The sequence below is a fragment of the Vombatus ursinus genome, unplaced genomic scaffold (assembly GCF_900497805.2).
Source record: "Vombatus ursinus unplaced genomic scaffold, bare-nosed wombat genome assembly UNPS02014817.1, whole genome shotgun sequence".
Lineage (NCBI taxonomy): Eukaryota > Metazoa > Chordata > Mammalia > Diprotodontia > Vombatidae > Vombatus > Vombatus ursinus.
In genome coordinates this window covers 10,485,406-10,512,714 of record NW_020954595.1, presented here as the reverse complement: position 1 = coordinate 10,512,714, position 27,309 = coordinate 10,485,406, and the positions used below count along the sequence as shown (strand labels likewise).

Here is a 27,309-nt window from a genome sequence, read left to right as displayed (position 1 = left end):
AATTCTGATTTTTAAGAAATTATTTTCTTCAGTGAGATTTTGTTTATCTTTTGCCACTTGGCCAATTCTGTTTCGTAAGGGTTTGTTTTTTTTTTTTTTTGTGAGGCAGTTGGAGTTAAGTGACTTGTCCAGGGTCACACTGCTAGTAAGTGTCAAGTATCTGGTCTGAGAGCGGATTTGAACTCAGGTCCTCTTGACTGCAGGGCTGGTACTCTATCCACTATGCCACCTAGTGCTCCCCTTTTTTTGTTTTTAACCAAACTGTTAATTCTTTTTTCATAATTTTTTTTTTGCATCAGTCTCATTTCTTTCCCCAATTTTTCTTCTACCATTCTTATTTGATTTTTATTTTATTTTATTTTTTTTTTGCTTTTTGTTTACCTCTTCCAGGATTCTTTTAGGGCTTGTGTCCAATTTGCATTTGTTTTCCTTTGAGACTTTGCTTGTAGCTATTTTCAGATTGTTGTCTTCTGAGTTTGTGTCTCCATCTTCCAGTCACCATAGTGGATTTTTGAAGTCAGGTTCTTTTGGTGGTTGTTTGCTCATTTTTCCAGCCTATTTGTTGACTTTGAAATTTAGCCTTGAGCTCTGCTCACTGAGGTGCGGGGGAGGGGGGGACTGCCCTAAGCCTGAGGCCTTTTATGCTGCTGTTTTCACAGCTAGTTCTGGGGTCTATAAGTTTTCAATGCTTCCAAGGCCTGTGATCCCAGAAGTGCGGTCACTGCTCTTCTGGACTGTGCTTTGGTCCTTACCAGGAAGGGCTCCTGGGCCCTGTGCTATTGCCCCTCAGGGCCCTGACTCCTTTGTGACCCCAGGCTCTCCTCTCCTCTCCTGCACTGTGCCCTGGAAGTGGGTGGGGACAGTGGAGTTGCCAGACAGACGCTAGTCCCGTGCCCAGCGGGCAGTGGGCCCCTGTAAGCCCTTTTGACCCGGCTCCCATCCCCTTGCAATTTCTGGCTGGGTGAGAGCTCCTGGTGCTGTTGTACCTGCCTCCAAGGGCCACAGCTTGGGTGCTGCCTCCACCCCAGAGACGCAGACCTGGCCTTCTGACTTCCTCAGTTGTCTTGAGCCGGAAATATGTCTCTACCCACCTTTCTGTTGGCTGTGCCACTCCAGAACTTGATGGGACACATTATTTGGGGGGCCTCGGCTATGAAGCTTCCTCTGCTCCACCATTGTGCCTCTACCTCCTGAGTTCCCTTTCGATCGGGCTGCACGAGATCCTTGACGGTGCGGGGGTGCTGAACGTCAGTCCAGGGTACACAGACTTCTGCCTGACCAAATCTTCATGAGACTCGACCGTGCCCTGAATGTGCTGGCCCAGTTATACCACAGGTGTAACCGGATACGACTGCTTTTCCATCTTGTTCTTCTGTTGGTGTTGTAGCTGCTTCACCTAAAAGAGGCATTACGAGTTCAGGCAGCATGGCCCCATCAGAGCTCCAGTACCATTGGGTTCAGGGTGACCTACGTCCCTGGTCTTGGCTTGGTTTGATACAGGCTTGGTAGTCTCACCTCTGTCACGGGCCTCCTAGTCTGCATTGGTAACCTGGAGGAGCTCTGTGTGCAACGACTCTGGAGTCGAATTCTGAGACTGTCTTAGAAAAACAGAGGAAGTTTACTTGCTTTTTCTCGAAAAAGGGCGCAGGCTCCAGGACACCCAGAATAGTAAGTGAAGGAGCACGTGCACGTTACAGAACACAAAGATTACATACAGTTTTGAGACCCCGCACCCCTTCCCTTATCTACGCTCCCCCTACTCCTGATTGGTCAGTAAGTGGGGTGCACAATCTATTCTAAAGGATCTGTCTAGGGATAACAGAATTCTGCCTGTTTTGTCCAGATACAGAGTTCTCCAACCTTCTTTTAACAACTGCTTACAAAGTCAGGGTGCGAAGGGGGAGGAAGGTCAGACAGAGCAGGACGTCTGCCGCTTAGATGGCAGGATGCGCTGGGGCTCAACAAGCAGATGGCCACGTTAATTTCAGGTCGTTTGTCCTCCTTTTCCTTCACCCTTGAGCCGACTTCGCTCATCCCTCACAGCTCTGAAACACCGAGACATTCGTGCTCTTGTTTCTTCAGCTCGCATGTTGGCCCAACTGTCAGAGCGAGCTGGATTGCAGAGGCCAAAGCATGCAGCCTGTTGCCCTCTCAACAGAGGGTGTTGGACGAGGGGTGCAGCATGAGAATGGGCAGGAGGGCTCAAAGTATTGGTTAATTTTATTTCTAGTTTGTTACAAAGGAAGGTGTTGTTGATGGAGGTTGGGTTCAGGGTGTCATTGGGAGTGATGTTGAAGAAAAGCATCAATAAAACACACAAAAGGAGTGGCCTTGACTAGCTCTGGGAAGTGTCTTCAATCTCCCAAAATGTTTTTAAACACGTAGGCAACGAAACTTAGACTAAAAGACAGTTGCACGGCTCTGTGCATCACCAGTGGAACCAGCTCAATCAGATAATTGCTTTGCATGAGAAGCTTTAACTTTGGCAATCACATCTTAGTCAAGAAGATTTATTCACATGAGGAAGATGAGCAGGGCTAAGATTTACAGTCCGGAGAGGATGTGTTTATACACTCAAAACACTAGGGAGAGTTCGGGATGTGCCTTGCAGGGCAGATCTCTCCAGGAAGAGAGGGAAGAACAGTAACAGTAGCTTTACCTGTGCTCTACTGGACCTGGCTTTCTAGGGTGCGTTGAGAGAGAAAATGCTTCCTTTGAAACAGGAAGTCTCAGATCCTCTGAACCTGCTTGCCAAGCTCACCTGAATGAGAATGGGAAAAAAGTGGGCCCCTCTTCAAGACAGGAGAAAACAGAGGTCTTCAAGCCGAAGGAACGAATGAAAAGGCATTTATTCAACACTTACTACTGTTGGAAATAAAATAAAACAAAACAACACAGTCCCTGTTCTCAAGGAATTCCCCCTCCAGCTGGCAGAGAAGATGGCTATAAAAGAGGCCTGTTGCAGCCAGATAGCAAGGCCCAGGGATCCTTGGGGTGCACAACAGTTCCTATGACAGGGCCCTGGGGTCTGGAGGGTGCAGCAGTAAGGCACTTCTTAAAGCCCCTAGAGTGTTCGAAGAGGCAGATGGTGCTCCTGGGGCTGGTCACGTCACTCAGTTGACACAAGTCTTCACAGGTTTCTCTGAAACTCTCCCTTGAATCATTTCTTAAGGCACAATAGTAATCCATCTGTAATGCTAAGTTTTCATTTTCCTTCTATTCAATTTTATTTAGCCATTCCTCCTGGAACATTTGGCTAACCGAATCCTATTTCCTGATAATATTAACCTCACCTGGCTAAAACCTGATTCATGGAATGGTAGTATCAAGGGAAGCCTTTGACATACTTGTGACAAGAAACCAAATGAGAGAGAGAAGGAAGAATTTCAGCATCTTTTAAAACCTCCCAAAAGATTTTATTTGTTGGAGAATTTCCATGACAGTGAACCTTTGATTATCTTTGTGACATGTAAAAATCTCTTCCCCTCAATTAACCCTTTGTGACTTCTTTAAAATGTAGCCTGATAGTTTTGCAAATGTAGGCTTTTGCAAACTCGGTGTTTAAATCTATAACAGTCTGTTTACTAATTTGTTCTAACTTAATTCAAGTTTAATTGAAGGAAGCATGAGATAATGAATGTCTGACTAGGCCTGTGTGACCATTATGTATGGCTTAAGAAGCCATGAAGATGGTTATATATTTTTAAAAAATATTTCTCAGTCTCTGATGGAATTTTCTCTATAAAGCCTTGTCAGAAACTCCAGTCTTGGTTCAGGGTCATTTTTCTGCCTCCTGAACCCAGTTTAAGCATAAAAAACCTAGGTTTCCAATTCTATAATACCTGAGTTGTGGTAGATTTTTTTTAGCAGCATCGAAAGGCCACATGATCTCAAGAGGAGATATCTGTCCCATAACATTACTTTCATATACTTGTTCTACCATATTCCAATTCTTTACCAGCACAAAAAGGAGCTACTATAAATATTTTTGTACATACATTTTGTACACCATTTCTTCCTTTGATCACTTTGGGGCATAGGCCTAGTAGTGGTATGTCTGGGTTACCAGGGATGCGTAGTTGAATATTTTTTTTATTGCTTTCTTGTTGCTGGACATTTAAAGCCCTTCCTTTGCGGCCTGGCCTCTGCTGATAAATCATTCTCCTTCCTACCATCTTTGATTCAGTCAAACTGGTTTTCTCTCTCTTCCTCACACACAGAATCCGCCGTCTCTGGCCTCTCTTAGGGCTGGAATGCTGTCCCTCCTCTCCTCCCCTCCATGGGAGTCAGACCTCCTCCATGGAGTCTTTCCTGGCTCTCCTCTTCCAACTGTTGATGGCCAACCTCTCTTAATGACCTTGTATTTATTTTGTGTTTTCTCTGGTTGATTGTAAGCTCTCTGAGAGCAGGGATTGTTTCATTCTGGGTTTTTGTGTCACCCAGTCCAGTGCCAGGTGGGCGTTTAATGAATGCTTGTTGAAAAGGACCTTTTTGATCCTGTGTGGATGTGGACAGTTTCTGAGTCCACATCTAATGTCTTCAAGCTATTCAAGAGTTTGGGGAACACAAAGTCACAGAATCTCAGAGTTGGAAGGTGCTGCAGCAGTCACTTCACCCAACTTGGAGCCACAGATAATCTCTCCATAACACACCCAATCTCTGAAGACCTCAGATGAGCCTGAAACAAATGAGCTATCTTCACTTTTTGAGAAAGCAAACTGAAACCAAGACTAACTGAGTCTTTGTAACTTTCACACCTTGCTGTAGTTCTTCCCTTTGGGGCCAGAGGAACCGAGTTTAATCCCAAGTCTTATGTGTAACAGGCCAAAGATACTCCTTCTCAGGTCGTCTTCCCACCCCGCCTCCCAGTTCTCTGACCCAGGGGAAGTTTCTTCAGTTGGTCCTTCACAATTCAGGTTGGGCTTTGCTCTCCACATTACATCGTCTCCCCATATAAATCCAGTGTTACTGGATTGTAGGATATTTGGAGGGGTGTAAGAGGACCAGAAAGGCAGGGAAGGGCTTTCAGTACCAAAAGGAGGAGTTTTTATTTGATCCTGGGAGTAATAGGGAGCCATGGAGTTGAGTGAGGATGGAGGTGTATATTACATGATCAGACTTGTGCTTTAGAAAGATTAGTCTGACCACTGAGTGAGGTGAGGAGAACCTTGAGGCAAGGAGACCCAGCCGAGGCTCTGGTCCAGGTGCAGTGATGAAGCCTTTACACCAGGGTGGTGGTCGTGTCAGGAGAGAAGGTAAAATGGACAGGACTTGACCACAGCTTGGACACAGGCAGTGAGAGGTGGAGTTGAGGCTGGGGGGTTGTGAGCCTATGTGACTGCGGGGGATGGTGGTCCCTTGAGTGAGGAATAGGGAAGTTATTGAAAAGGGAGGGTGTTTTGGGGGAAATAACCTATGAGTTCAACTGTGTGAAATACACAGGACATCCCATTTGAGATGGCCCCAGGCAGATGGGGATGGAGGCTGCTGCTACAGAGAGACATTAGGGCTGGAGGAGTAGATCTGGGAGTCATCGGCATAGAGATGCCACTGGAAATCTTGGGAGCTGATCACCAAGTGAAATGGTATAGAGGAAGAGGAAAAGAGCCCAGGACCAGCCTTGAGACTTTGTCTTAAGGAGACAGGAACAATCAACCAAACTCTCAGACACAAATTAGTCCAAAGACCACACTGGCCCAGTCACTTCTGGGCTGTTTCTGTCTCCACCTCCAAGGCAGTTCTCTTAACTCTGCAGAGTTAAGGAAGAGTCAAATTAAAAAATCAACATGAAGGAGACAGTGCCTACAGCAAAACACTTGTGATGTTTGACCTTCCTAGACCCTGCATTAAATGGTGGAGGAAAGTTGAGTATTTACCTGAAAACTGTGGTTGCATTTTTTTTTCTATAATTGAGGCCATGCATTTTAAATGAGGAATGCTGAGCTGTTAGGTTGGACTGTTCCCAGGCCAAAGTCTGTCCCTCTGTTTCATTATCCTGGGTGTATTGAGAACAATCTAAGAACAAGGAGTCCTGTACACTGTCCTTGTTGTTCAAAACAAGAAATCTCCCGGGCTAACCCTTGGGATCCTTGTGTGCAGTCTAACCTGTATTGGAAATAAAGCACCACACAGTACTTAGTGATCTCTGGCGCCCCTTTAGGGAGTCAGTGACCAGAGAAGGCCAGCTGGACATAGCCTTAGAAATGAGTTTGGCTTGGCATATTGGCTGTGGATTTTTCATGAAGGACCCCCAGGCTACCTCCCAGAGTGTGCAGGAAAGAAATACGTAGAGCTCACATCTGGGATCTGCTCACTGAGAAGTCTGACTTCTCCCAGCTTCCTCCTTACCTCTCCTTACCCTTATTGGGAAGATGCTACACAACTAAATTCTGCAGATTACAGGGGGGACTCCCTAGTCTGGGGAAGAATGCCATGTGATAAGGACAGAACTCAGTAGGAAGATACAGCTGAATGTCACAACATCTACTTTTCAAATGAAAAAAAAAGTTAGTGATGCTTTTTGCTTTTACATCATATTTGTTTACAAATAAATCCTTCACTGGTGCCCTCTCCCTTGTCACAGTGATTTTAGAAGAAAAAGGAAGGCAGCCCAGCAAAACCAGCCAGCTGAAGCAGTAGATGGAGTGCTGGGCCTAGAGTCAGGAAGACCTGAGTTCAAGTCTAGCTTTAGACACTTATTAGCTGTGTGACCGTGGACAAATCACTTAACCTCTGCCTCAGTTTCCTCATCTATAATATGGGGATAATAATAGCATCTATCTACCAGAGTTATTGTGAGGATCAAATGAGATAATAATTGGAAAGCACTTAGCACAATGACTGGCATATAGTAAGTACTATATAAATGTTAGCTATTATTATTATAGTGCATGCAATAAAGCTCACTGGTGGTACCCCACCTTTGTAAGAGAGAGGTGTGTTTTCTTGACTCTTCAACTTCAAGTTTAGTTATAATTTATTCACTCATTTGATAAACATTTATTGAGTGCCTACTATGTGCCAGGACCTAAGCTAAGTTCTGGGGATACAAAAAGAGGCAAAAGGCAGTCCCTGCCCTCAAGGAGCTCATAATATAATGGGAGAGACAACATGCAAGCAAATACATACAAAATCATCTATATACAGGATAGATAGGAAAAAATTGACAGAAGGAAAGCCCTGGAATTAAGAGGGGCTGGGGAAGGCTTCCTGTAGAAGGTGGGATTTTATGTGGGATTTGAATAATTACACAGAGCTCAGTTATGTTTCATTGCTTTATGTGTATATATATATATAATATACATAGCTATATAATATTTATTATATAGGTATGTATTCCCCCTCCCTAACAAAAAGAGGAGGTGCGTGGTGGTCTCCTCATTGGCCTGTCTACACCAAACCGTTAGCATTGAGGTGGCTTTGGTCCTTGACTCAGTTTGTCATCTTCCCAGAAGGCTGAAGCAGGGCTCATGTCATGACGCTCCCTCCATCCAGTTTTGCAACACCATCTGGTCACGTTGTGGTCTGTGAGTGAGAATGAAGGTGGAGGGGCCGGGGAGGGCCTGTGGTTCTCTCAGAGTATTCAGGAACTAGCGAATGGCAGCTTCCTTTTTTCCTCAGGCAGCTGGGGTTTGACTTGGTCCAGGTCTGTCCACCACTCTCGAGTGGTGCACAGACCATGTAGATGCTTGGCTAGACCAGCACAGAAATGAATGGTTTGTAGGGACATGGGATCTGCAGCGTAAAGGGGCTGGAGCCCTTCACTCCATCCTTCCTCTGGACGGGCAGCCAGGTCTCTAGGGTAAGTCAGGGGGACAGCAGAGGCAAAGGGAGGTTCCAGCAGGCATGGATATGGAGAATCCCCTGACGGTGCTGATCTCTCTCCATCATTTGGCCAGTGACCAGCTGGGAAAATGAGGCTTTCCTAGGTTTTCAAAGGCTTCACTTGAGGCATAATTTTCCTGTTTGAATGCTAAGATGGAGTGTTTTAAAGAGGTTTCAAAGTCCAGTGTCTTATGTGGAAGCAGGCTTAGAACTTAGAGAATATCTTGGATCAGAAGATTTTAGGAATAAGTACCTTGGAGGTCATCTACCTTTTACTTTATAAGTGACTAAGGGAATTAACTTTGTGGTTGTATTTAGAGAAAGGAAAGGGGTGGGGTGGGGCTGGATGGCTATGCTCAGGTACTGAAGTCCTCTGGGGTGGGGGAAAGAAAGATTAGATTGGCTTGGTTTGGCCCCAGTGGGGTGGGGGGGTTGGAGGGTGTGTGTGTGTGTGTGTGTGTGTGTGTGTGTGTGAGAGAGAGAGAGAGAGAGTGTGTGTGTGTGAAGGGGCAAATTTAGGTTTTATACCAGGGCAGACTTGCTAAAAATTGAGGCTCTCCAGAGGTGTCATAGGCTTGAATGCTTTTGGAGGTCGTGGGTTCCCCTTCATCAAACAATTGATTGACCACTTATTTGGCAATATTGTTGAGGGAATTATTTTTAGTTCATGGGCTCCTTTAAAAATTTTTTCTATAAAAAATGTCTGTCTTTGTTCCCTCTTCTCACCCTGTCACCCCCACGTTAGGGAAGAAAGAAAAACGACACTCTTGTTAAAAAATACACAGAGTCAAACAAAGAAATTCTTCTATTGGCCACATCCAAAAATGGTCTCAGTCTGCTCTGAGCCCATGTCTCTCTCTAGAGGTGAGCAGTGTGTTTCATCCTCAGTCTCCTGAAGTTATCCTAATCGGAAATCCCAGGTCTTTCAAGATTGCTCGTCTTTGTGATGTTGTCGTCATCCTCCTTCTGCTCATTTCGCTTTGCGTCAGTTCGTCTAAGTCTTTCTAGGTTTTTCTGACAGCATCCCCCTTGTCCTTTCTTATAACATAATAGTATTCCATCCCAATCATAAACCACGACTTGTTCAGCCATCCCCCAGTTGATGGGCACCCTCCCCCAGTTTCCACTTATTTGCTGCCTCAAAAATAGCTGCTGTAAATATTTTTAAATCCAGTTTGTTTTGTTTAGGATTGATCCCTCCCTTAATCTACCCACCCTCTAATTTCTCCCTTTCCCATCCTGTTTTCCTATTGGGTGAAAGGTATTTCTGTGCCCAGTTCTGTGGGTGTGCACAGGTGGGTGTGTGGGTGGAGCTTGGTGGGCGTGCATTCTTCCTTCCTTTGATGAGGGTGAGCTTCAGGCATCACCACTCCCCATCTTTCTCCTTATTTATGTAGACTTTTACTTGCTCGCCCTGGTTATGGAAGATATTTTCCGTCATTCTTCTCCCTCCCCTTGCCAAATGTGTTCTTCTTTTCCTCCCTTTCCTTCTTCCAAGATCATCAAAATACCTATCTTCTTATAGTCCTTCACATCCCTGATGATGATAAAGCAAAGGGACACGTGTATTATCTCCCCACATTAGAATGAAAGCAGTTTATTCTCGGTTAATCCCTTATGACTATTCCCTCTGTCTCTCTGCTCCTGGGTTTGTACATCAAAGTGTCTGTGCATCTCTGGTCTTTTCATCAGGAATGCTTGGAAGTCCTTTGGAAAGTCCTTTTCCCCCTTGTAGGATTATACTCAGTTTTTCTGGGTAGGTTATTCTTTGATGTATGTCTACAGTCTTTGCTTTCTGGGGGGATGACTAGGTGGTACATTGGCTAGAGCAGTCAACCTCAAGTCAAGACTACCCGAGTTCAAATTTGGCTTCAGACACTTGCCAGCTGTGTTACCTTGGGCAAGTCACTTAACCGCTGCCTGCCTCAGTATTCTCAACTATAAAATGGGTATAATAATAGCACCCACCTCCCAGAGTTGTTGTGGGAAAAATGGGATAATGTGGTAAACACTTGGAAAATTTTAAAGTGCTGTAAAAATGTTATTTATTATTATTGTCATTGTTTTATCATTTCAAGCTCTCTTAAAGTGAGTAGCTGCTTAATCTTATGAGATCCTGACTATGTCCCTGGGCCTTTCGCTCTTCCTTCCTGACTATTTGTCACCATTTTTCCCTTTGACTTGGAAGCTCTGCAGTCTGGTTATGATGTTCCCGGATATTTCACTTGGGGGTTTATTTCAGCAGGAGAATGAGGAATTCTTTTTCTTTCACATGGTTCTCTGATTCTTAGAGATCTGAGTAGTTTTCTTATAAGATTTCTTGAAATATAATGGTCAAGGCTTTTTTTTTTTTTTTTTTTGGTCATGGCTTTCCAATAGTCCAATGATTCTTATGAAGTATCTCTTCTAGACATGTTTTTCAGATCAGTTGTTTTTACTATGATTTACATTTTCTTCTATTTTCCAAGTGTTTTGACTTTGTTTCAATATGTCTTGTTATCTCATGGACTCATTGGCTTCTATTGGTCCATTCTAATTTTCAGGGTGTCTGTTTCAGTTTCTTCCTTTATAATTTTTTGGTTTTGGACTCAATGGCCTTTTTAGGCCTCTTAGCCCTAAATCTATGATGCTTTGAATAGACTTTTAGGAAGACAGAAAGGAAAAGAAGCCAGATTTGAGGTCAAGAATGTATTCACTTAATTCTCTAAGCCTCCATTTCTTCATCAATAAAATGGGGTTAAGCCTATCTGTGCCATATGTATCAGATAACAGAATATTAGGCTTGGAAAGGAAATCACAAGCCGTCTTGTACTACCTTTAGAACCCCTGCCTCAGTATTCTCAACAGCCCTACTATCTGGCCTTCAGTTGAAGGTCTTTTGTGGGCTGGGGCACTTTGGGCAGCTCCCATTTCTAGGGTGTCACTTCCGTATGTCCAACCTAAACCTGCCTCTCCACCTCAAAGAGCTGTGGTACAAAAGTGGTCGACAAATGTTTGAGTGACCCTTTTTAAAACAGAACCAGCTAACTGAAACATGGAATCATCAGTGAAGAAAATCTAGTGCCTGGCCCCAGATTGCCTTTCAAAGTAAGAGCAGAGAGCCAGGGCTAGAACTAACTTCCCTAAGCCTCAGTTTGCTCATCTGTAAGATGGATTTCTTTGTCCTTACTTTGACTGAGTGACCACCTCATGGACCAAGGCATTGCTGACTGATTTATGAATTTCCACTTAGAGAAGTTAAGTCTAAGTGACCCTAGATCAAGCCTGTATTATCATTAAAAAGAATGTAAGTGTGTTGCACATAGACATTGTTTCATTCTTTCTTCTTGTATCCACCAGGCCAGGCACATAGTAGGTTCTTAATATATAATTCTTTATTGCTTCTCCTCTTTGTTCCCCAAGGTAACAGTGAGTTCTGTCAATAGACATTTATTGCCATTCTGAGATAACCACTACTTTCCAATGGCACTGATTATATAGTAATTTTAGTGACAATAGCTAGCATTTTATGGTTGGCAAATCTCTTTACATAGGTTCTCTCATTTAATCCTCATGACAACCCAGAGATTTTGAGGATGTCTTGTCCAGAGGTTAATTATGCCACATGCTAGGAGGTGTCTGAGGCCAGATTTGACTCAGGTCTCCCTGACTCGGAGCTCTGTGCTCTGTCCACTGCACCATCCAGTGCTAAGTGCTAAGGATACAAATAAGCATAGTTTTGTCTCCTCTTTACATACCTTTTTGCCTTTAATATCTTTCTGTTGTCTTTTTGCTTTCCCTGCTTTGCTCAGACTACTGACCTTCCTGGCTTCCTTTAAGTCCCATCTAAAATCCCACCTTCTACAGGAAGCCTTCCCTAACCCCTCTTAATTTCAGTGCTTTCTCTTTTAATTCCTTCTATTTTTCCAGCGTATAGCTTGCTTTCTATATGTTTGTTTGCACATTGTCTCCCCCATTAGATTGTAAGCCCTTGAGTGCAAGGACTGTCTTTTGCCTCTTTTTATATCCCTAGTGCTTAGCACAATGGCTGGCACTTAGTAGGCACTTAATAAATGTTTATTGAATTGAATTATTGCCATTGCCAACATTTCTAGAACCGTATCAAATCATAGTGGGAAGAATGAGTATCCTTGTTTTACCTGTTTTTACTGGAAAAGGTTCTAGTGTGTCCCCATTGTATATGATGATTGCTTTAAAAAAAGGTCCCTTTATGCCTGTACTTTGTAGTTTTTAGCATAAAAGAGTGTTGTACTTTTTCAAAGGCTTTTTCTGTATTAAGATAATCATGTGGTTTTGGATGTTTTGAGTTTGTAGATTATTTTTCTAATGTTGTACCGTTCATCTCTAGCATAAATTCCCCTTGGTCATAATGAATGATTTCTTGGATAAATCACAGTAATCCATTTGATGGAATTTTGTTTAAAATTTTTGAACCAGTGTTCATAAATGATATTGACCTATAGTTTTCTTTCTGTGTTTTATCTTTCCCTGGTTTCGGTATTAGGACTTCATTTATCCTATAAAAGGATTCTGGCAAAATACTTTCTGAATTTTTGAGAATAATTTATGAAATATGAGTTTTAACTATTCTTTCAAAGTTTCATAGAATTCTCCTATGAATTCATAAGGAAAACAATTTTTTTTATAGTTCCTTTGCAACCAGATCTATTTCCTTTTCTGGGATTGGGTTATTTGTTAGCTTTCCAACTTTTTAAAATGCATATTCAGTTCATTAATTTCATTTCCATTTTGTTAATCTATGTTTATAAGGATACGATTTTTCCCTGAGGACTGCTTTAATTGTATCCTAGAAATTTTGGTGTATTGTTTCATCAATTTCATTTTCTTTTACATAATTATTATTTCTGTGATTTGTTTTTTAAACTTCTAATTATTTAGGATTTAATTGTTAAGTTTCTATTTGAGTCTGTATTTTTTTTTTTTTGTGATCCCTGGACCAATTAATATTTGTATTGTATTATAGTCTATAAAGGATATATTAACCATTTCTGCCTTTTTACATTCATTTGCAATATCTCTGTGCTCGAGTATGTGGTCAATTTTTGCAAAAGTTCCATGTGGTGCCGAGAAATATGTATATTCTTTTGTTGCCCCTATTTAGAAAACACCATAAGTCTTCTAATTCTAGTTTCTTCAGCAATATGTTCAATTCCACATTCTCTCTCTCTCTCTTTCTCATATTTCTATTAAACTTGGAGTCTACTGTCACTATTGTGTTACTGTCTATGTCTTCTTGTAGCTTAGGTAATTTGGATGCTAAAGCATTTGGAACATAGAAATATTGCTAATGTTGGTGTGTTGTTTATGGTTCCTTTCAGCATGATATAGTTTCCTTGTTTCTTTCTCCCTTTCTGTTTTTTGAATATTTGTTTTTACTTTGTCAGATAGCCTGATTGTAGCACTTACTTTTTTTTTATTCAATTGATGTCTAGTAAATTTTTTCCATTCCTTGAGTTTTATTTTGCTTATGTCTTTGTCTTTCAGATGTTTCTTGTAAACAACAGATTGTGGGGTTTTGTTTTCTCAATCTAATCTGGCCCTCTTTTTCATTTGATTGGATTGCTTAATCCGTTCACATTTAAAGTTATGAGTTAGGTTTATGTTTTCCTCCATCTGTCTCTAATGTTGGGGTTTTTTCAAGTTATGATTTTTTTTCTCTCTACTGTTGTAAGCTATGTGTCTTCAGTTACTTGATGTTAATCTTTTTGATGACGGCTTTATTCCCACTGGTTCTCTTCCCCTCCACCAATTCCCTTCTCTCATTTGTTACCCTTTTCCCTTTGGGATTTTGCTTATTAGTTCCTTTTTCTCTCTTGCTTTTGTCTGGTTATATATTTCTTCCTTCACCACTTTCTTTCCTCTGAGTTAGTCAAGTAAATTCCCCCTTCCTCTCCTTCTCTTCAACTAATCCTATCCATTAATTTTTTAAACTTTCTTTTTTTTTCCAAAAGGGATTTCTCCCTCTTCATTTTTCATCCTTTCTGCTCTAGACCTCCATTCTTATAGTCATGATCCCTATAATTATCTATTTCTCTATTCCTCATTTAATTAAAGATTGTAAGGTATACATTTTAGGCTCTCCCCATAGGTGGTTTCTGGGACTATCTTATAGAGCTTGCCCTATGGATTCCCCTTTTTCATTGTCCTTCACTCTCAGAATAATGCCAGTTACTGAGGATATCAGAGAGAGAGGACACTGCCCCGTGTTAGGACCCCTCTCCCAAATGTCTTTGATTATACAGCCCACTGCAGATCAGTACCCTCCCCCTGGTTACCTTAGTTCCCCATTTGCCTCATTCTCCTCCTAGGGTCCATGCTCTCTCACTCCCCCCTGTGCCAATTGTCGCCAGGAATTGCGTCTTTCCCCCCTCCTGAGGTAGGACAAGTAGACTTTTCAAGCACCAAATTGCCTACGTCACACCCAGCACGAGGTCCTAATCTCTCTTTACAGAATCTCTCTCTCTACTCATAGGAGCATTCAGTAGAGGAAACCCCTCTGGCCACCAAAGCTAGTCCTCTTTCTCCTTTTTTTTACTCCTCCTTCCTCTCTCTCTCACTCCCTTGTAGGATCTTCTCTTCATGAGAGCACAGCGCTCACCTTCCCTTCATTACTAGCCCTCCATTTGACCTGGGTACATCACACACTCTTCTTTATTACTCTGCACTATTCACCTCCTTTCATGTAACCTCCCAGGTTATAATGTAGTGCCACAAAACCATGGATTCGTCTGTAGGAAGTGTTGGCCAGGCTCTGGCTACAATGTTGCAGGCCTCTTCTCTACCGTCGTCTCCCCCGACTTCTGACTTCATCCTGGCCTCTTTGGTTACAGTTAGAGCCAGAAAGAAGTTTCTCACCGGGCTCGTTGTTACTCTGTTGTTGCTGCCCTTGGCTGCTGTATTCACTACCCTTGCATTTCTGTTACTCGGGCCTTGTGAGAAGCAAAGACTCTCTTAATTGCTGATTTTCTTTCTAAAAATATTTCGAATTTTTTTCTATTGAATGTATTATTTTCATGCAAAGTTAAGCTCAGATTTGCAGAGTAGTTCACCCTGGACTATCCTGAGCTGCTTCACCCTCTAGAACACATTCCATTCTCTTCTTTGTTTTCTGGTGGGTGCAAAGTTGTCTTGTGTTAGTTGTATTTGAACTTCTTTTTCCTGATTGCTTCAGAAGTAGTTGTTTCTGAATTGAATTGTTAAATTTAACTACTGTGTGCCTTGAAGTTTGCAGCTTTGGGTTTTTTCTGGAGGTGATCCATGAATTCTTTTCATTAATATTTCGTTTTATGTGGTCACAAATTCTGGACAGTTTTCTTCTATTATTTCCTTCACTATGGTATTAAGATTTTTTTTGTCTTCCGGGAGACCTATGATCCTTAGGTTTTTGTGTGCATGTCTTTCATTGAGGTCAGTATGTTTTAATTGCATAATAAGCATATTTTCTTCATTATTGTTTTTTGCTTTTCTTCTAGATTATCCTTCACTTCCCAGTCTGCTGTTTCTTTGGTTGTTTCTTTGAAACTCTGTTGTTTCTTTGGTGAAGCTTGCTATCAAAGATTATTTTTTTTTCTCTTCTGCCTATTATTTTTGCTGGGCAGGACATACATTCTGGCCTCATCATTTTCCTTTCTCTTTTGGGCCCCTCAGGGACAACAGGATAGTATGTTGGCATTCCAGGTTCTCACATTCCCCAGGGTCCCCTATCTAACCTAGTATTAGATCGATTTCCTTTGTTTTTCTGCTCCTTCCCCTAAAGTATAAGCTTCATTTTGCTTGTATTTGAATTCTCAGCGTTTAGTATAGTGTCTGGCACATAGTAAATGCTCATTGAGTGAGCAGGTTTGGTTTCTGTGCCTTGTGTGACTGTCCTTTCACAGTCTGGCACCAGCTGACCTTTCCAGGCTTATTACATGTTATTCTCTATGTACTTGTAATTCCAGCCATAACCAGCTTATTTGGTAGTATCTATCCACAATATGCCATTTCCAGCCACCATGTTTTTGCGCTTGCTATCTCCCTTGTTAACATCATAGCCTGTCTCTGCTAGCCACAGCCTACTTTGCCCTTGGGCATCCCTTCGTGATTCTGAGTCTCAGTTTCCTCCTTTGTTCAATGAAGGGGTTGGACTAGATGATCTCCAGCGTCCTTTCTGGCTCTGGGGCCTATGCCTCATCATGATCTCCACTTGTTGGAACTCCCTCCCTCCCTCCCAGTCTCAACTCAAGTGATACTTCCTATCTCAGGGCTTCTCAACCACTTGTGTGTGTGTCCTGGACCTTTAGACAGTCTGGCGAAGCCTCTTCTGATGATAGTTTTTAAATGCAGAAAATAAAATACATAGTGTCACAAAGGAAGCCAATTATCTTCCATTTCAGTTATCAGAATATTAAAACAACAATAACACCCATCAGTTCAAGGACCCCAGGTTAGGAAACCCAGTCCTATTGGAAGCTAATGTTCCTCCCCCAAAAATTTCTCTGTCTCTTTTGTATTTAGTTTTTGATCCCCATGTTAGAATGTAAGATACTTGAGGGGAGGGACTGTTGGATTTGTGTTTGCTTTTGTTATCCTGAACTTGGTGGAAATTTAATTGTGCAATTCTGGGAGACCCCACACTTAATGACAACCCCACCGAGTATTGTTTAAGGACCTCTTTCTGGAAGCAAACAGGTGGCGGCTGGGCCTTGCCAGCTTGAAAGGGAAATCCATTTTGTTCTTTCTCTTTAGAAGGTGCAAGAGGGGCCGGCTGTTCAGACGCAGCTGAAGAGTTTTGCAACGGAGCAATTTTAAGCAAAGAGGATGTGAGGCAGACGGACCTCTAGCGTCACCTCAGTGGAGCCAGACTTGAACTCCACTGTCTTCAGCAGCGCACAGACGTTGGTGGAGTCCGTCCTGTATGTAGTGAGGCCCTAGGTTGGATGTGTGGCTAATTACCTACACAGAGCGAGTTTCTAGATTAGCAGGATGAGATAGAAATGTAGAGAGCTGTGTCACAATACCACCTGGCCATTGCATCAGTGAGGGGGAAGTTCATAGCCAACTGGAGAAATGACAGGACGGGGCATAGGACTTTGGTTTTGAAGGATGGGTTAAATTCAGCAGATGAAAAGAAGGAGCAAAAAACATTTGGGCCTTGGGAATGCTGTTATTTAAGAGTCAGAGGAGGGAAATAAACAGCAGATATTAGGGGAAAAGAGTTAAATGAAGTCACCTGTTCACGTGTGTGCTCAGCCTGGCTTAGATGAACCCCAAGGTCCTTCTGAGCTCTAAATCTTACAGCCCACCAGGTCCTCCACCTCATAGCAGATGAGCTGCTGAGGCTGAAAACATTCCCCAGGTGACCACAGCTTCAGCAATGGAGGCTGGTCCCTGAGTGACAGGCCGTGGGCTCATCCTCACAGTGGAGTTCAGGGCACCTCGATGAGCTTGTTGCCTGATGTGGGACCCCGGGGCTGCCTCCATCCTGGAGTGGAGCATCAGAGGAGACTAAAGGGTCACAGCATCCTGGACAAGGCACTGGAAGGGACTTCAGAGGATGTGGGGTCCAGCCCACTTCTTTTTGAAAGAAGGAAACCCAGGGAGGTGCCTAAGATCACCCAAAGATGGACTGTGTGTTGTCCAAGCACTGACCTGGCCAAGTGCAGAGTCTCATCAGAGTGGGGAGGAAGAGAGAAGGGCCCCCAGAGAAGGATACAAATCCCTACCCAAAAAGGAGCTGATCAGCCCCAGAATATCGGCCCTCGAGATACAGTGGAGGAAGAGCTAGCTTTGAAGTCTGAGCCTTTCACCTCCGAGACTGCTGGCTCCTCGTCTGGAAACGGGGGTGAATGTGGTGACCTCAGAAGTCTCTGACCCCGAGATCTTGAAAAGGGCCTGGGAGGTGGTGCCAGGAGCAGGAGAGCTTTCCCAAGAAGGGGATTTAAGAGCTGGGACTTGAAGTATCTGGGACTTATGGCCCCATGGGAAGGTGTCAAGGCAGGTCCGGCCAAGTGGACCCTCTGGGCTTGGGGAAAGAGTAAGCAGGTAAGGGGGGCAGGAAGGAAAGATAAAGGTGGAAAGGGAAACTGAGGCCAGAAGGCGGAGAGTCTTAACTATCACATCTAGGAGTTTGGATTTGTGAATTGCCTGAAGGAAGCCTTCACTCAAGTTGCTGGGACTGAGACTCACTGGCCAGTTAATCAATCAACAGGCATTCCTTAAGTGCACTCGCTGGCCACTGGACCCAGATGGCTCCGGAGGAGAGAGTGAGGCTGGAGACTTCGGACAGCCCTCCCTGACTTAATTCCAGTTCACTCGCCTGTCACGGCATCACCTCCCTGATGTCATGCTCCTCTTCCAGAAGGAAGGACAAACAACAATTAAGTGCACCTGCCAGGCACCAAGAGTCTGTGACTCGTGTCCCCACCCAAGCTGGGGGACACCCAGCAGGTCCTTTGAGTCCTGGGGCTTTCCCTTGCAGAAAAAGGGAGAGAAGGGCCCCGCAGGGTTGTGGTAAGCTTCCAGGAGACGTCATCTGCTCGTGCATCAAGCTCGGATATGTGTCTAAGGGCTTCTGAGGTGGATGCCCTGAATGGGCTGGGTCGGCTAGCCAGCGTAAGGAAGGAATAGCCAATCATGCCAGGGTGGTGGGGTGTAGGGACTGGTTTTCTTAGCCCCCAAACCTAGCCAGGGGCCTGACCTCTAATCCTGCCCCAAAAGTCTCTTCCTCTCTCATTCTGAACAGAATTGTTAAGTGCTTAGCCTGGAAGACTAGGAGGAGGTGTTAAAAGAAATCTTTAAAGAAATTAAAGAGAAATCCTTAAAAGGATTTTGTTTATCACACCAAGGCAGCTTAATGTTTGGGGATAGAAAAAGTAACTTCTCTTTCATCTAGATGCTGTTAGATTATGAATCAAACTATTAAGGAATGTGGTCAAAATGTTTGAAAACTATTAAATATTTAATTAGGCCTCTAGGCGGTGGATAGAGCACTGGACCTAGAGGCAGGAAGACTCATCTTCCTGAGTTCAAATCTGGCCTCAGACATTTACTAACAGTATTACCCTGGGCAAGTCACTTAACCCCGTTTACTTCAGTTTCCGAATCTGTCAAATGAGCTGGAGAAGGGAATGGCAAACCACTCTAGTATCTTTGTCAAGAAAACCCCAGATAGGGTCACAATAACAATAACAATATTTAATTGGGTATATTTTTCCGGTGATAGAATTGTAACTCTCTGAGTATCATTTTTCAAGTTATCAGCATTTCTTATACAATAGTTTCTCCAAACTCAGCGAGTGAGAAAAAATTTAGAAACACGACTGATTGTTGTTTGTGCTTCGTGCTCCTAGAGGCCAGATGACATCGAGCGGGGCTAAGAAACATGGCAATAGCATACACGACGTCGAGGCGGATCAGATGACATCAGTTCAGTTAGATGCATTTCCAAATGACCTTACGTCATTTTTGTCATTGTCTGCCAGTTGCATTCAAGACCAATACAGAGTGGTTTTGATCCAAATGTGCCTTTAACAAAACCTAATTTTGCAGGTTCTAAACGCGTTGCCATGATGCCGAACACTCGGTGTCTTTTCCAATAAGGCCTGAATTCCTCAAATCATTCCATACTGCAGATATATTTAGACTGGATGGCAGTGTCAGAGGCTCTGGCTTTCCTGGCAGGGACAAAGCGTTGGGCAGACGGTGGAAGAGAAGGAGGGGAGAGGGAAAGGGAAGAGGAGGAGGGGGGTGGGGCAGCTGTTTTCTGATATTAGAAGGCTGCCCAACACCTAGAATCAAAAGTGTCTGCAAAGTTCAGCCACAAAAGTGAAAGTGTGTTCTAAGGAGATCCTTGCACTAAGCAGAACTCTCCCCAGGTGGGACGGGCTGCCCTACCCGGGGTGCTAGGCCAGGTGTTCAGGGGACGGTGGGGGCATGGCCACTGTTGGGGGAACATAGAGAGGATTCTGGGTGAGGTGAGAGCTGCAGATGGCCCCCGAGGTTCCTGATGTGAGCGGCTGTGGTTCTGGACTTCAAGGCGGGAGGAATGCTGTCCTGGGGCTGGGATCCCTTGGGAGGGAAGCAGTGAGGACAGTGCCCCAGGGCATGGCCCCGAGAGCCTGAGAGCTCCATGGCTTTGGGCTGATCCGTGGGGCAGCCACTCTACGAATGAGCACAGGGCACCTGGCCGACTGTCCCCCCCCTTTCACTTCCCTTCTTGGCCGATAGAAGTTGTCGCATCTCCAGGGACGGAAGGGAAGGCGTGGGTTCTTAGGCTGGAGGCAGAAACGAAAGCCTTTGCTTTCCATGCTTTGGGATTGGCATAGCTGCGGTTGGGGGAGTCTCGGACGACTCTGCCTCGTCTCAGCCGGGGTTTCTGGCTGGTCGTGCTCCCGATGCCTTTTCTTGGTTTGCTTGTGACGCGGTCTCGTAGATCCGCAGCTGGAACGGACCTCAGAGGATGCTGAGGCAGAGCTGCCCCCGTTCCCCCCTCCTCTTTTACAGATAAGGAAACAGACTCAGGGAGGGGAAACTGAGAGAGAGCATAGAAATCCTACCTCCCAGGGCTGTTGTGAGGACGGAATGAGATTGTTAAGTGTTTGGCAAACCTTAACGTGCTATAGAATTACCAGTTATTACTAACTCATTTGATCTTCACACCAAACCTAGTGAAGAATCCCATTTCACAGATGAGGAAATTGAGGCACAGAGGTTAAGTGACCTAGGTCTTCCTGACTCCAAAGCCAGCTGTCTGTCCAGTTCTCCAGCCACCCTCCTCTCGTGACCAGCACAACTACATCTGAAAATGGGCGTCTTTAGCTTGTCTGCCAGACAGGTTATTTTTCGACGTGCAAGGTCTGTGACATCCATTGCCCTCACTCTGGTTCATCTTTGTTAACTTGGCACAATTAGTCTGTCTCTCCCTTCCCCCCCCATCTTCTAGAGTTATTGAGACTGCACTTCCCTTTTCCCATGGGGCCAAGCACCGCTTCTGCTCTGTCTCCTTTCCCAAAGGCCCCTCCTCGACTGGATGCCGATCCTTTCTCGTCCCTCCCCTGCAAAGGTGAGGCTGTCTGCCATCAGCGACAGTGGTGTGAGAAATGGGTCTCCCCACACAGTGACCGGTGACCTTGGCCTGGCTGCTCACAGGCCCTGGTCTCCCCCCTGCAGTGACCAGTGATCTCACTGACCCTAGTTCCTGCCTGTAAAATGAGAGGCCTCTCAGGTCCCTTGCAGCTCTAAATCTATGTCATAACTAACATTTATTAAGCACCTACTGTATGCCAGACTCTATGCTAAATGCTGGAGATACAAAAGACAGAAGAGAGTCCCTACCTTCAAGGACCTTGCAGTCTAATGGTGTGTGCAGACTTTCCAAGGCATTCTGGGGCTTACCAAGCTTCTGTGTATAGGCACACACGGGCAGATCACTACCTCTTTTCAAAGCCTGTGTTATTCTCTAAAATGGGGCTCATAGCACGTAGATCTGGAAGGAGCTTATGGGATCCTCATTCTAGTTGAATCAACTGAGGCCAAAGGTGAAGCAGCCTAGGGGCAGCTGGGTGGCACAGTGGATAGAGCACTGGCCCTGAAGTCAGGAAGACCTGAGTTCAAATCCAGCCTCAGACCAAACACTTGACACTTATTAGCTGTGTGACCCTGGACAAGTCACTTAACCCCAGTTGCCTAAAAAAGAATAAACAAATAAAAAAGGTGAAGCAGCCTGCCCACAGGTCAGTCCCACAAGCTCTGAGCAGCAGGCTCTCCGCGACCTGTCATAGCACCTCCACCATGATGCCTGTTACTAATTTCCAGAATGGTGCCAAGGGAAACCCTTCTCCAGAAGGTCATTAATGGCACCCTGTGCCTCCCTCAGACAGATGGTGGGGGAACAGCAGAAGGTGTCCAAAGGCCACCTCCCTTGGCTGGCTGCCATGGTGCCATCAGAGCCATCCTTTGGGTGAAGGCCTTGGGTATGAAGGTGGAAGCACTATTGCCTCCTGGTGCCAGAGGGGCCAGGTGGTGTTTTTTTGTGCTCTCCCAGCCTGGAAAATCTTTAAATATGGGCCTGGGGATTGACGGTTACCAGAGGACAAGGCAGGGTGGGCTTGGGGCGGTCCATCACCCAAAGCCTGTCCACCAGTAACAAATACTCAGCCACAGCAGCTCATGAAGACAGGGAGGGCTTACTCTCTGGGTCAGCACAGGTATCTCCACACTCGTGAAGCCATAGGTTCACGAATTATCATTATAGTAGCCCTCAGAGAGTAAGGCTAAGGTTCCTTCGAGTGCTTAACTATGAAATAATGAAATAGAAGGATTTTTAATTTGGTAAAGAGTGTAGGAATAGTCTGGAGCAAAACGCAGTGCGTGTGTGTGCGTGTGTGTGTGTCGGTGGCAGGGGAGGGAGGGGCAGACCAAGATGGGACCCTCACAGGGAAGGGAAGGGGCCCCAAAGGCGTATTCCACTCCCCATTCCGGGTTCCAGTTGTTTGTAAAAAAGAGAAAATTAGGCTCCCTGGGCTCTGAGATCCATTCTAGCTGTGGAATGCTTTGATGCCCTTTTCAAAGCCTTTCCCTGCTCACACCCAACAGCGTCTTTGGCACGAGCCGGGCGGGGCGGGGGGAACACTTGCGCAAAACAAGAGCTGCTTGGATGATCTTGTAGGTTAGAAAGAAGGAAGAAGGCACAGAAACCAAATAGAGGAAACTCCTGGGGCCCCTAAGTTCTGTTTTCATGTGAAGGAAAGTCCCAGCTGTGAGCAGGTAAGAGGAGCCAGGAATCCTGGGCTCTGACCTTCCCCGAACCACTGACCTGCGGCATGGCCATGGGATTCCCTCCGCCTGTCAGTGCCCGCTGGGGTGGCCGCCAGGAGAGCCCTCGCCAGCGGGATCAGCAGAGCAGTCTGAGGGCAGGCGGACCCAGCACCCTCAGCGTGGACAGTGGTGGTCATGCCCAGTCTGAGTTGCTGAAGTGTGCTGCAAGGCTGCAGGCATGGTCACACACAGGCCCAAGGAGGTCATCCGGTCTGACTTGTACGTGAACATCTGTGCCCTCCACACTGCCACTAAGCGAGCGTGCATTCGTTCATTCATTCATTTGTCCATTCGCCCTTGGCTTGAGGACCCCCAGCAAGGAGCTGCCTGCTTCCTGAGGAATTTCATTTTACTTTTGGACAGTCATTTGTTAGGGAGCTTCCCCCTACCTCCAGCTAAAACCAGTTTTTTCATCTTCCACCATTGTGCCCAATTTTGTCCTTAGGGGCACTTCCACCCAAGCATCCTTCAAGGACATCCACTCCATCCCCCTTCCCCTGCCTTTTCTCCTCCATGCCTAGCATGGTTTTAAGGCCCTTTAGTATCTTGGTTGCCCTCCTCCCCAGGCCCATCCCTCCCCTCAGATGTGTGGTAAGAGCTTGGCACAGTCCTCTGGAAGCTGCGTATCCGGTGCAGAATGCGGGAGGCTCCCCCCAACCTTCACTGCCTCTCTCCGCTGTCTCATCTGTCACTCTATTGAGGCCTTCTGCTGCGGGCGTGTCTCCCCTCACGTCCTCTTTAGGCAAGCTGCTTTCTAACTGTTTCTCTACTATCTTGAGCTCAGGATCCCACTAACAACAACAGTAATAATAGCTAACACTTCTATTATATAGCATTTAACTATGTGCCAGTCATGTTACAAATATTATCTGATGCTCACAACAACCCTGGGAGATAGGTGCTCTTATCCCCACTTTACACATTAGGAAATTGAGTCAGGCAGGGTAAGTGACTTGACCAGGGTCACACAGCTAGTAATTATTTGAGTCTAGATTTGGACTCTGGCTTCCTGCCTCCAGGCCCCATGCTCACTGCCCCTGCCTTTATATCTATCCCTATGAAACTTCATCTTGTTAGATTTTTTTCTAACATTCTAGTTCATGGAGGCTCTTTTTTGCATCTAGAGATGCCAGTGTGCATTACTGCCTGTTTCCATTACTATTTGGGTCAATGGCAATTCAATTCAGCATGCATTAAGCACCTGCTGTGTGCCAGGTACTGAGGGTGCAGAAGGAAAAACAACTGGTCCTGCCCCCAAGCAGCTTACATTTTGTTTGGGGAGATGACATGTACCCAAAGAAGCAAGGGCACATAAGGGCTTGTCCAATTGAATTGAGAGAGTTCTAGTAACTGACCTGTGCTCTTGGTGTTGTGGGTGCCTGAGGTGATAGTCCTGAAGCCCTAGGGGAAGAACTTGGTTTAATTTAAATTAATTCTTTTTAGTTAGCAAAATTTTATTTTCACTCCCCTTACCTTCTCTCCCTCCCAAACCTCACCCCATTGAAGCAGCCCAGTCTACTTGGAGGTAGTTCTGATGTTAGAAACTGTTTCCCATGTAACAGAAACAAATTATCCTTCTTTCAGAATTTCTACCCATTCCTTTGACCTCTGAGGTTGAGCAGAGCAGGTCTAGACCCTGTGCCATGTTGCCCTTCACAGTCTCGCTTTGTCTTCTCTTCCCTCAGGTAGAGATCCTAAAGTCCAGTTTCACCAGCCCAGTTTCCCTCTTCTGGACACCCGAGCTTAGCGATATCCTTCAATATTCTGAAGAGTATTCTCTGGGGTTTTTTGTTTCAAAAGGAGATGTTTAGTACTTCCTTGATTAATTAGTGGTGGTGCAGTGGATAGAGTGCCAGGCCTGGAAGCAGGAAAAGGAGTCCAAATCCATCCTCAGACACTTACTAGCTGTATGACCCTGCACAAGCCACTTAACCCCTCTCTGCCTCAGTTTCCTCAACTGCAAAATGGGGATTATAATAGCACTTACCTTCCAGGATTGTTATGAGGATCAAATAAAATAATATTTATAGTGTTTAGCATGGTGCCTAATACATGTGTGTTCCCCTCCCCCTTTCTCCTCTTATCGATTGACTGATTCCAGGATTGACCTGGGTTCAACTCCTGGCTCTGATATTGACCAATTATATGACCAAGGGTGAATCAATCACTCAACCTTTCTGAGCCTCGGTCTCCTCATCTGTAAGATGGGTAGAACAATACATATATTACCTTGCTCATAGGGTGATGGTAAGATCCAAAGGAGGAAATGTATATAAAGTGCTATGCTACCCAAAGCCTGTTGGCAACCTCTCCAAGGCTGGAATGTCCTCTCACTCCCTTGAATATACAGGGACAGCTTCTTCACCACTACCAAAGCCCTCTGAAACTTAGAGGAACATTTTACAACAGAATAGGTACGTGGAGGAGGGATTGCAGGGGGTGGGCCTTGCAGTGAGGAGTTGAATGTGACTCCAGGGTTCCCCAATCCCTTCATTTTACATATGAGACAAGTAAGGTCCAGTGAGGAGAAGGGACTTAGTCATGCAGGTAGCAAGTGGCAGAACCAGGCTTTGAATCCATGTCAATCACGTGGGTGAACGGAAGCATGGTGGTACCCTTGGCAGACCTAGGAAAGTTCAAAAGAGGGAAAAGAGAATGAGCTCGGTTCTGCACCGGCTGAGTCTTAACTGTGTATGGACCATCTAATTTGAGATATCCACTCAGCTGGCGGTGATTTAGGATTGGAGATGAGGAGGAAAGCTGAGCTGGGCGTAGAGATCTGGGAGCCGTGTGCCCAGAGACCGAGCATGTTGTGGCAGGGACTCTTCCTCAGGTGGAAGCTTGGCTGATTGGTCCCCTCGGTCTCCTCCACCTCTGTGCATCATGGGATCGTAGCGTGCCAGGATCTCGGTGTCTTCTGACATTCTGGGTGCTTTCTCTCTGCCAGGTGATCCAGAGGCATGGCCAACCAGAACGTCTCCCAGCCCAGCCTGTGTGATCCTTTCTGGACTCAGCACCTGACAGGACTTTATGTTGCCGTGTTCATGGGTGGGGTGACTGGCATCTTCTGCATCTTGTTTATACTGGTGAAAATGAACTCGCGGTCCGTGACCACCACGGGGGTCATCAACCTGGTGGTGGTGCACAGTGTGTTCCTGCTGACGGTTCCTTTCCGTCTCGTCTACCTGGTCAGGCATAAGTGGTACTTTGGGTTGCCCTTTTGCAAGGTGGTGAGCGCCATGCTGCACATACACATGTACCTCACTTTCCTGTTCTACGTGGGCATCCTGGTCGTCAGGTACCTCATCTTCTTCAAGCGCAGGGACAAGGTGGAGTTCTACCGCAAGCTTCACGCCGTGGCCGCCAGCACCGCCACGTGGGTGCTGGTGATAGTCACCATCGTGCCTCCGCTGCTGACCCAGTACGGCTCCCGTGGGGAGTACAACGACACCAGGTGCTTTGAGTTCCAGGAAGAGCTGAAGGAGAAGTACGTGAAGGTCCTCAACTACGCGGCGGCCGTCGTGGTCATCGCCATCACCCTTGCCCTCCTGGCCTTCCAGGTCTTCATCGTGGTGTCCACGGGGAAGAAGCTGGCCCGCGCCCGGCTGGCCCACCAGGAGTTCTGGGCCCAGCTGAAGAACCTCGTCTTCATCGGGGTCATCTTCACCTGCTTCCTTCCCTACCAATTCTTCAGGCTGTACTACCTCCAAGAGCACACGCCCAAGGGCCCGTGCCACCCCAACGTGTACTACAACGAGATGTTCTTGAGCGTGACTGCCGTCAGCTGCTTCGACTTGCTGCTCTTTGGCCTGGGAGGGAGCCGCTGGCTGAAGCAGAGCGTCTCCGATCTCCCTAGCTGCCTCTCGTGCTGTCCATGCAGAGCCAAGATCTGACTGCCCGCAGGTGCTGCCAGCAGGCTTCAGACCTTCCGGGGGCCCAGGGAGAGCAAGCGTTAAATGTTAGAGGACGAGAGGGGGATCTCTAGAGGGGAAAGCGAGGGGATAGATTATGGGGGCTAGAGAAGGGTGTTTACCTTTACGGGAATGGGAGGATAGGGGAGGAATCCTTGGAGAAGGAGTAGATTAAGTAATAGGAGGGCAAGGCAGCAGGTAGGAGTGGAGGAGTCAGAAGGGACAGGAAATAAGAGATTGGCACAAACAAAAAATAAAGATTGGGAGTAGAATTTATTAGGGAAAGTATATGTCTATATAAAGTGTGTATATATGTATATATATGTGTGTGTATATATATATATATATACATATATATGTAGAAATATATCTGTACTTAATTGTAGCCTTGGCGGGGGGGAGTGGAGAGGGCAAAAAAAGAATAAAAAGTGCACTGAGAGAAAATAAAACTTACAAGGAAGCGGAGAAAAGATGGACAGCTCTCAACACAACATGGAGTATTTCTCATACAGGCTTTCTTGAAATGAAGATTTATCGTTACCTCTTTTGAATCCTCTCTTCTCTTCTGCTATGCACGAGATGTGCTTTTTTTTTCTTTTCTTCCTTGTATTTAAGTTCCAGTATTTAAGTTTTTGATATGTGTTTTTTTTTTCTTTATTCTGAATTTATGTTCTGGTATTTGAGTCTAAAATAAAATTAAAAAAACTCAAAAAATGTTTTCTTAATGTGTAATTTTTTTTAAATGTAACTTTCTTCA

The 27,309-nt window shown here is 45.3% G+C and overlaps 1 protein-coding gene across 2 annotated transcripts; it reads left to right on the top strand.

The window, feature by feature from the left end:
* The first annotated feature begins 1,588 nt into the window (after positions 1 to 1,588).
* Positions 1,589 to 26,598, top strand: LOC114023213 (probable G-protein coupled receptor 141). Of its 2 annotated transcripts, none has more exons than XM_027835753.1 (2): positions 1,589 to 1,668; positions 25,589 to 26,598. In XM_027835753.1, exon 2 carries the CDS (start codon positions 25,602 to 25,604, stop codon positions 26,532 to 26,534), a length of 933 nt encoding a protein of 310 aa, XP_027691554.1. In that variant the 5' UTR covers positions 1,589 to 1,668; positions 25,589 to 25,601; the 3' UTR covers positions 26,535 to 26,598. The 2 variants fall into 2 exon arrangements, with proteins under 2 accessions (XP_027691554.1, XP_027691553.1); XM_027835752.1 differs by lacking the exon at positions 1,589 to 1,668 and adding an exon at positions 7,639 to 7,801.
* Positions 26,599 to 27,309: the final 711 nt, after the last annotated feature.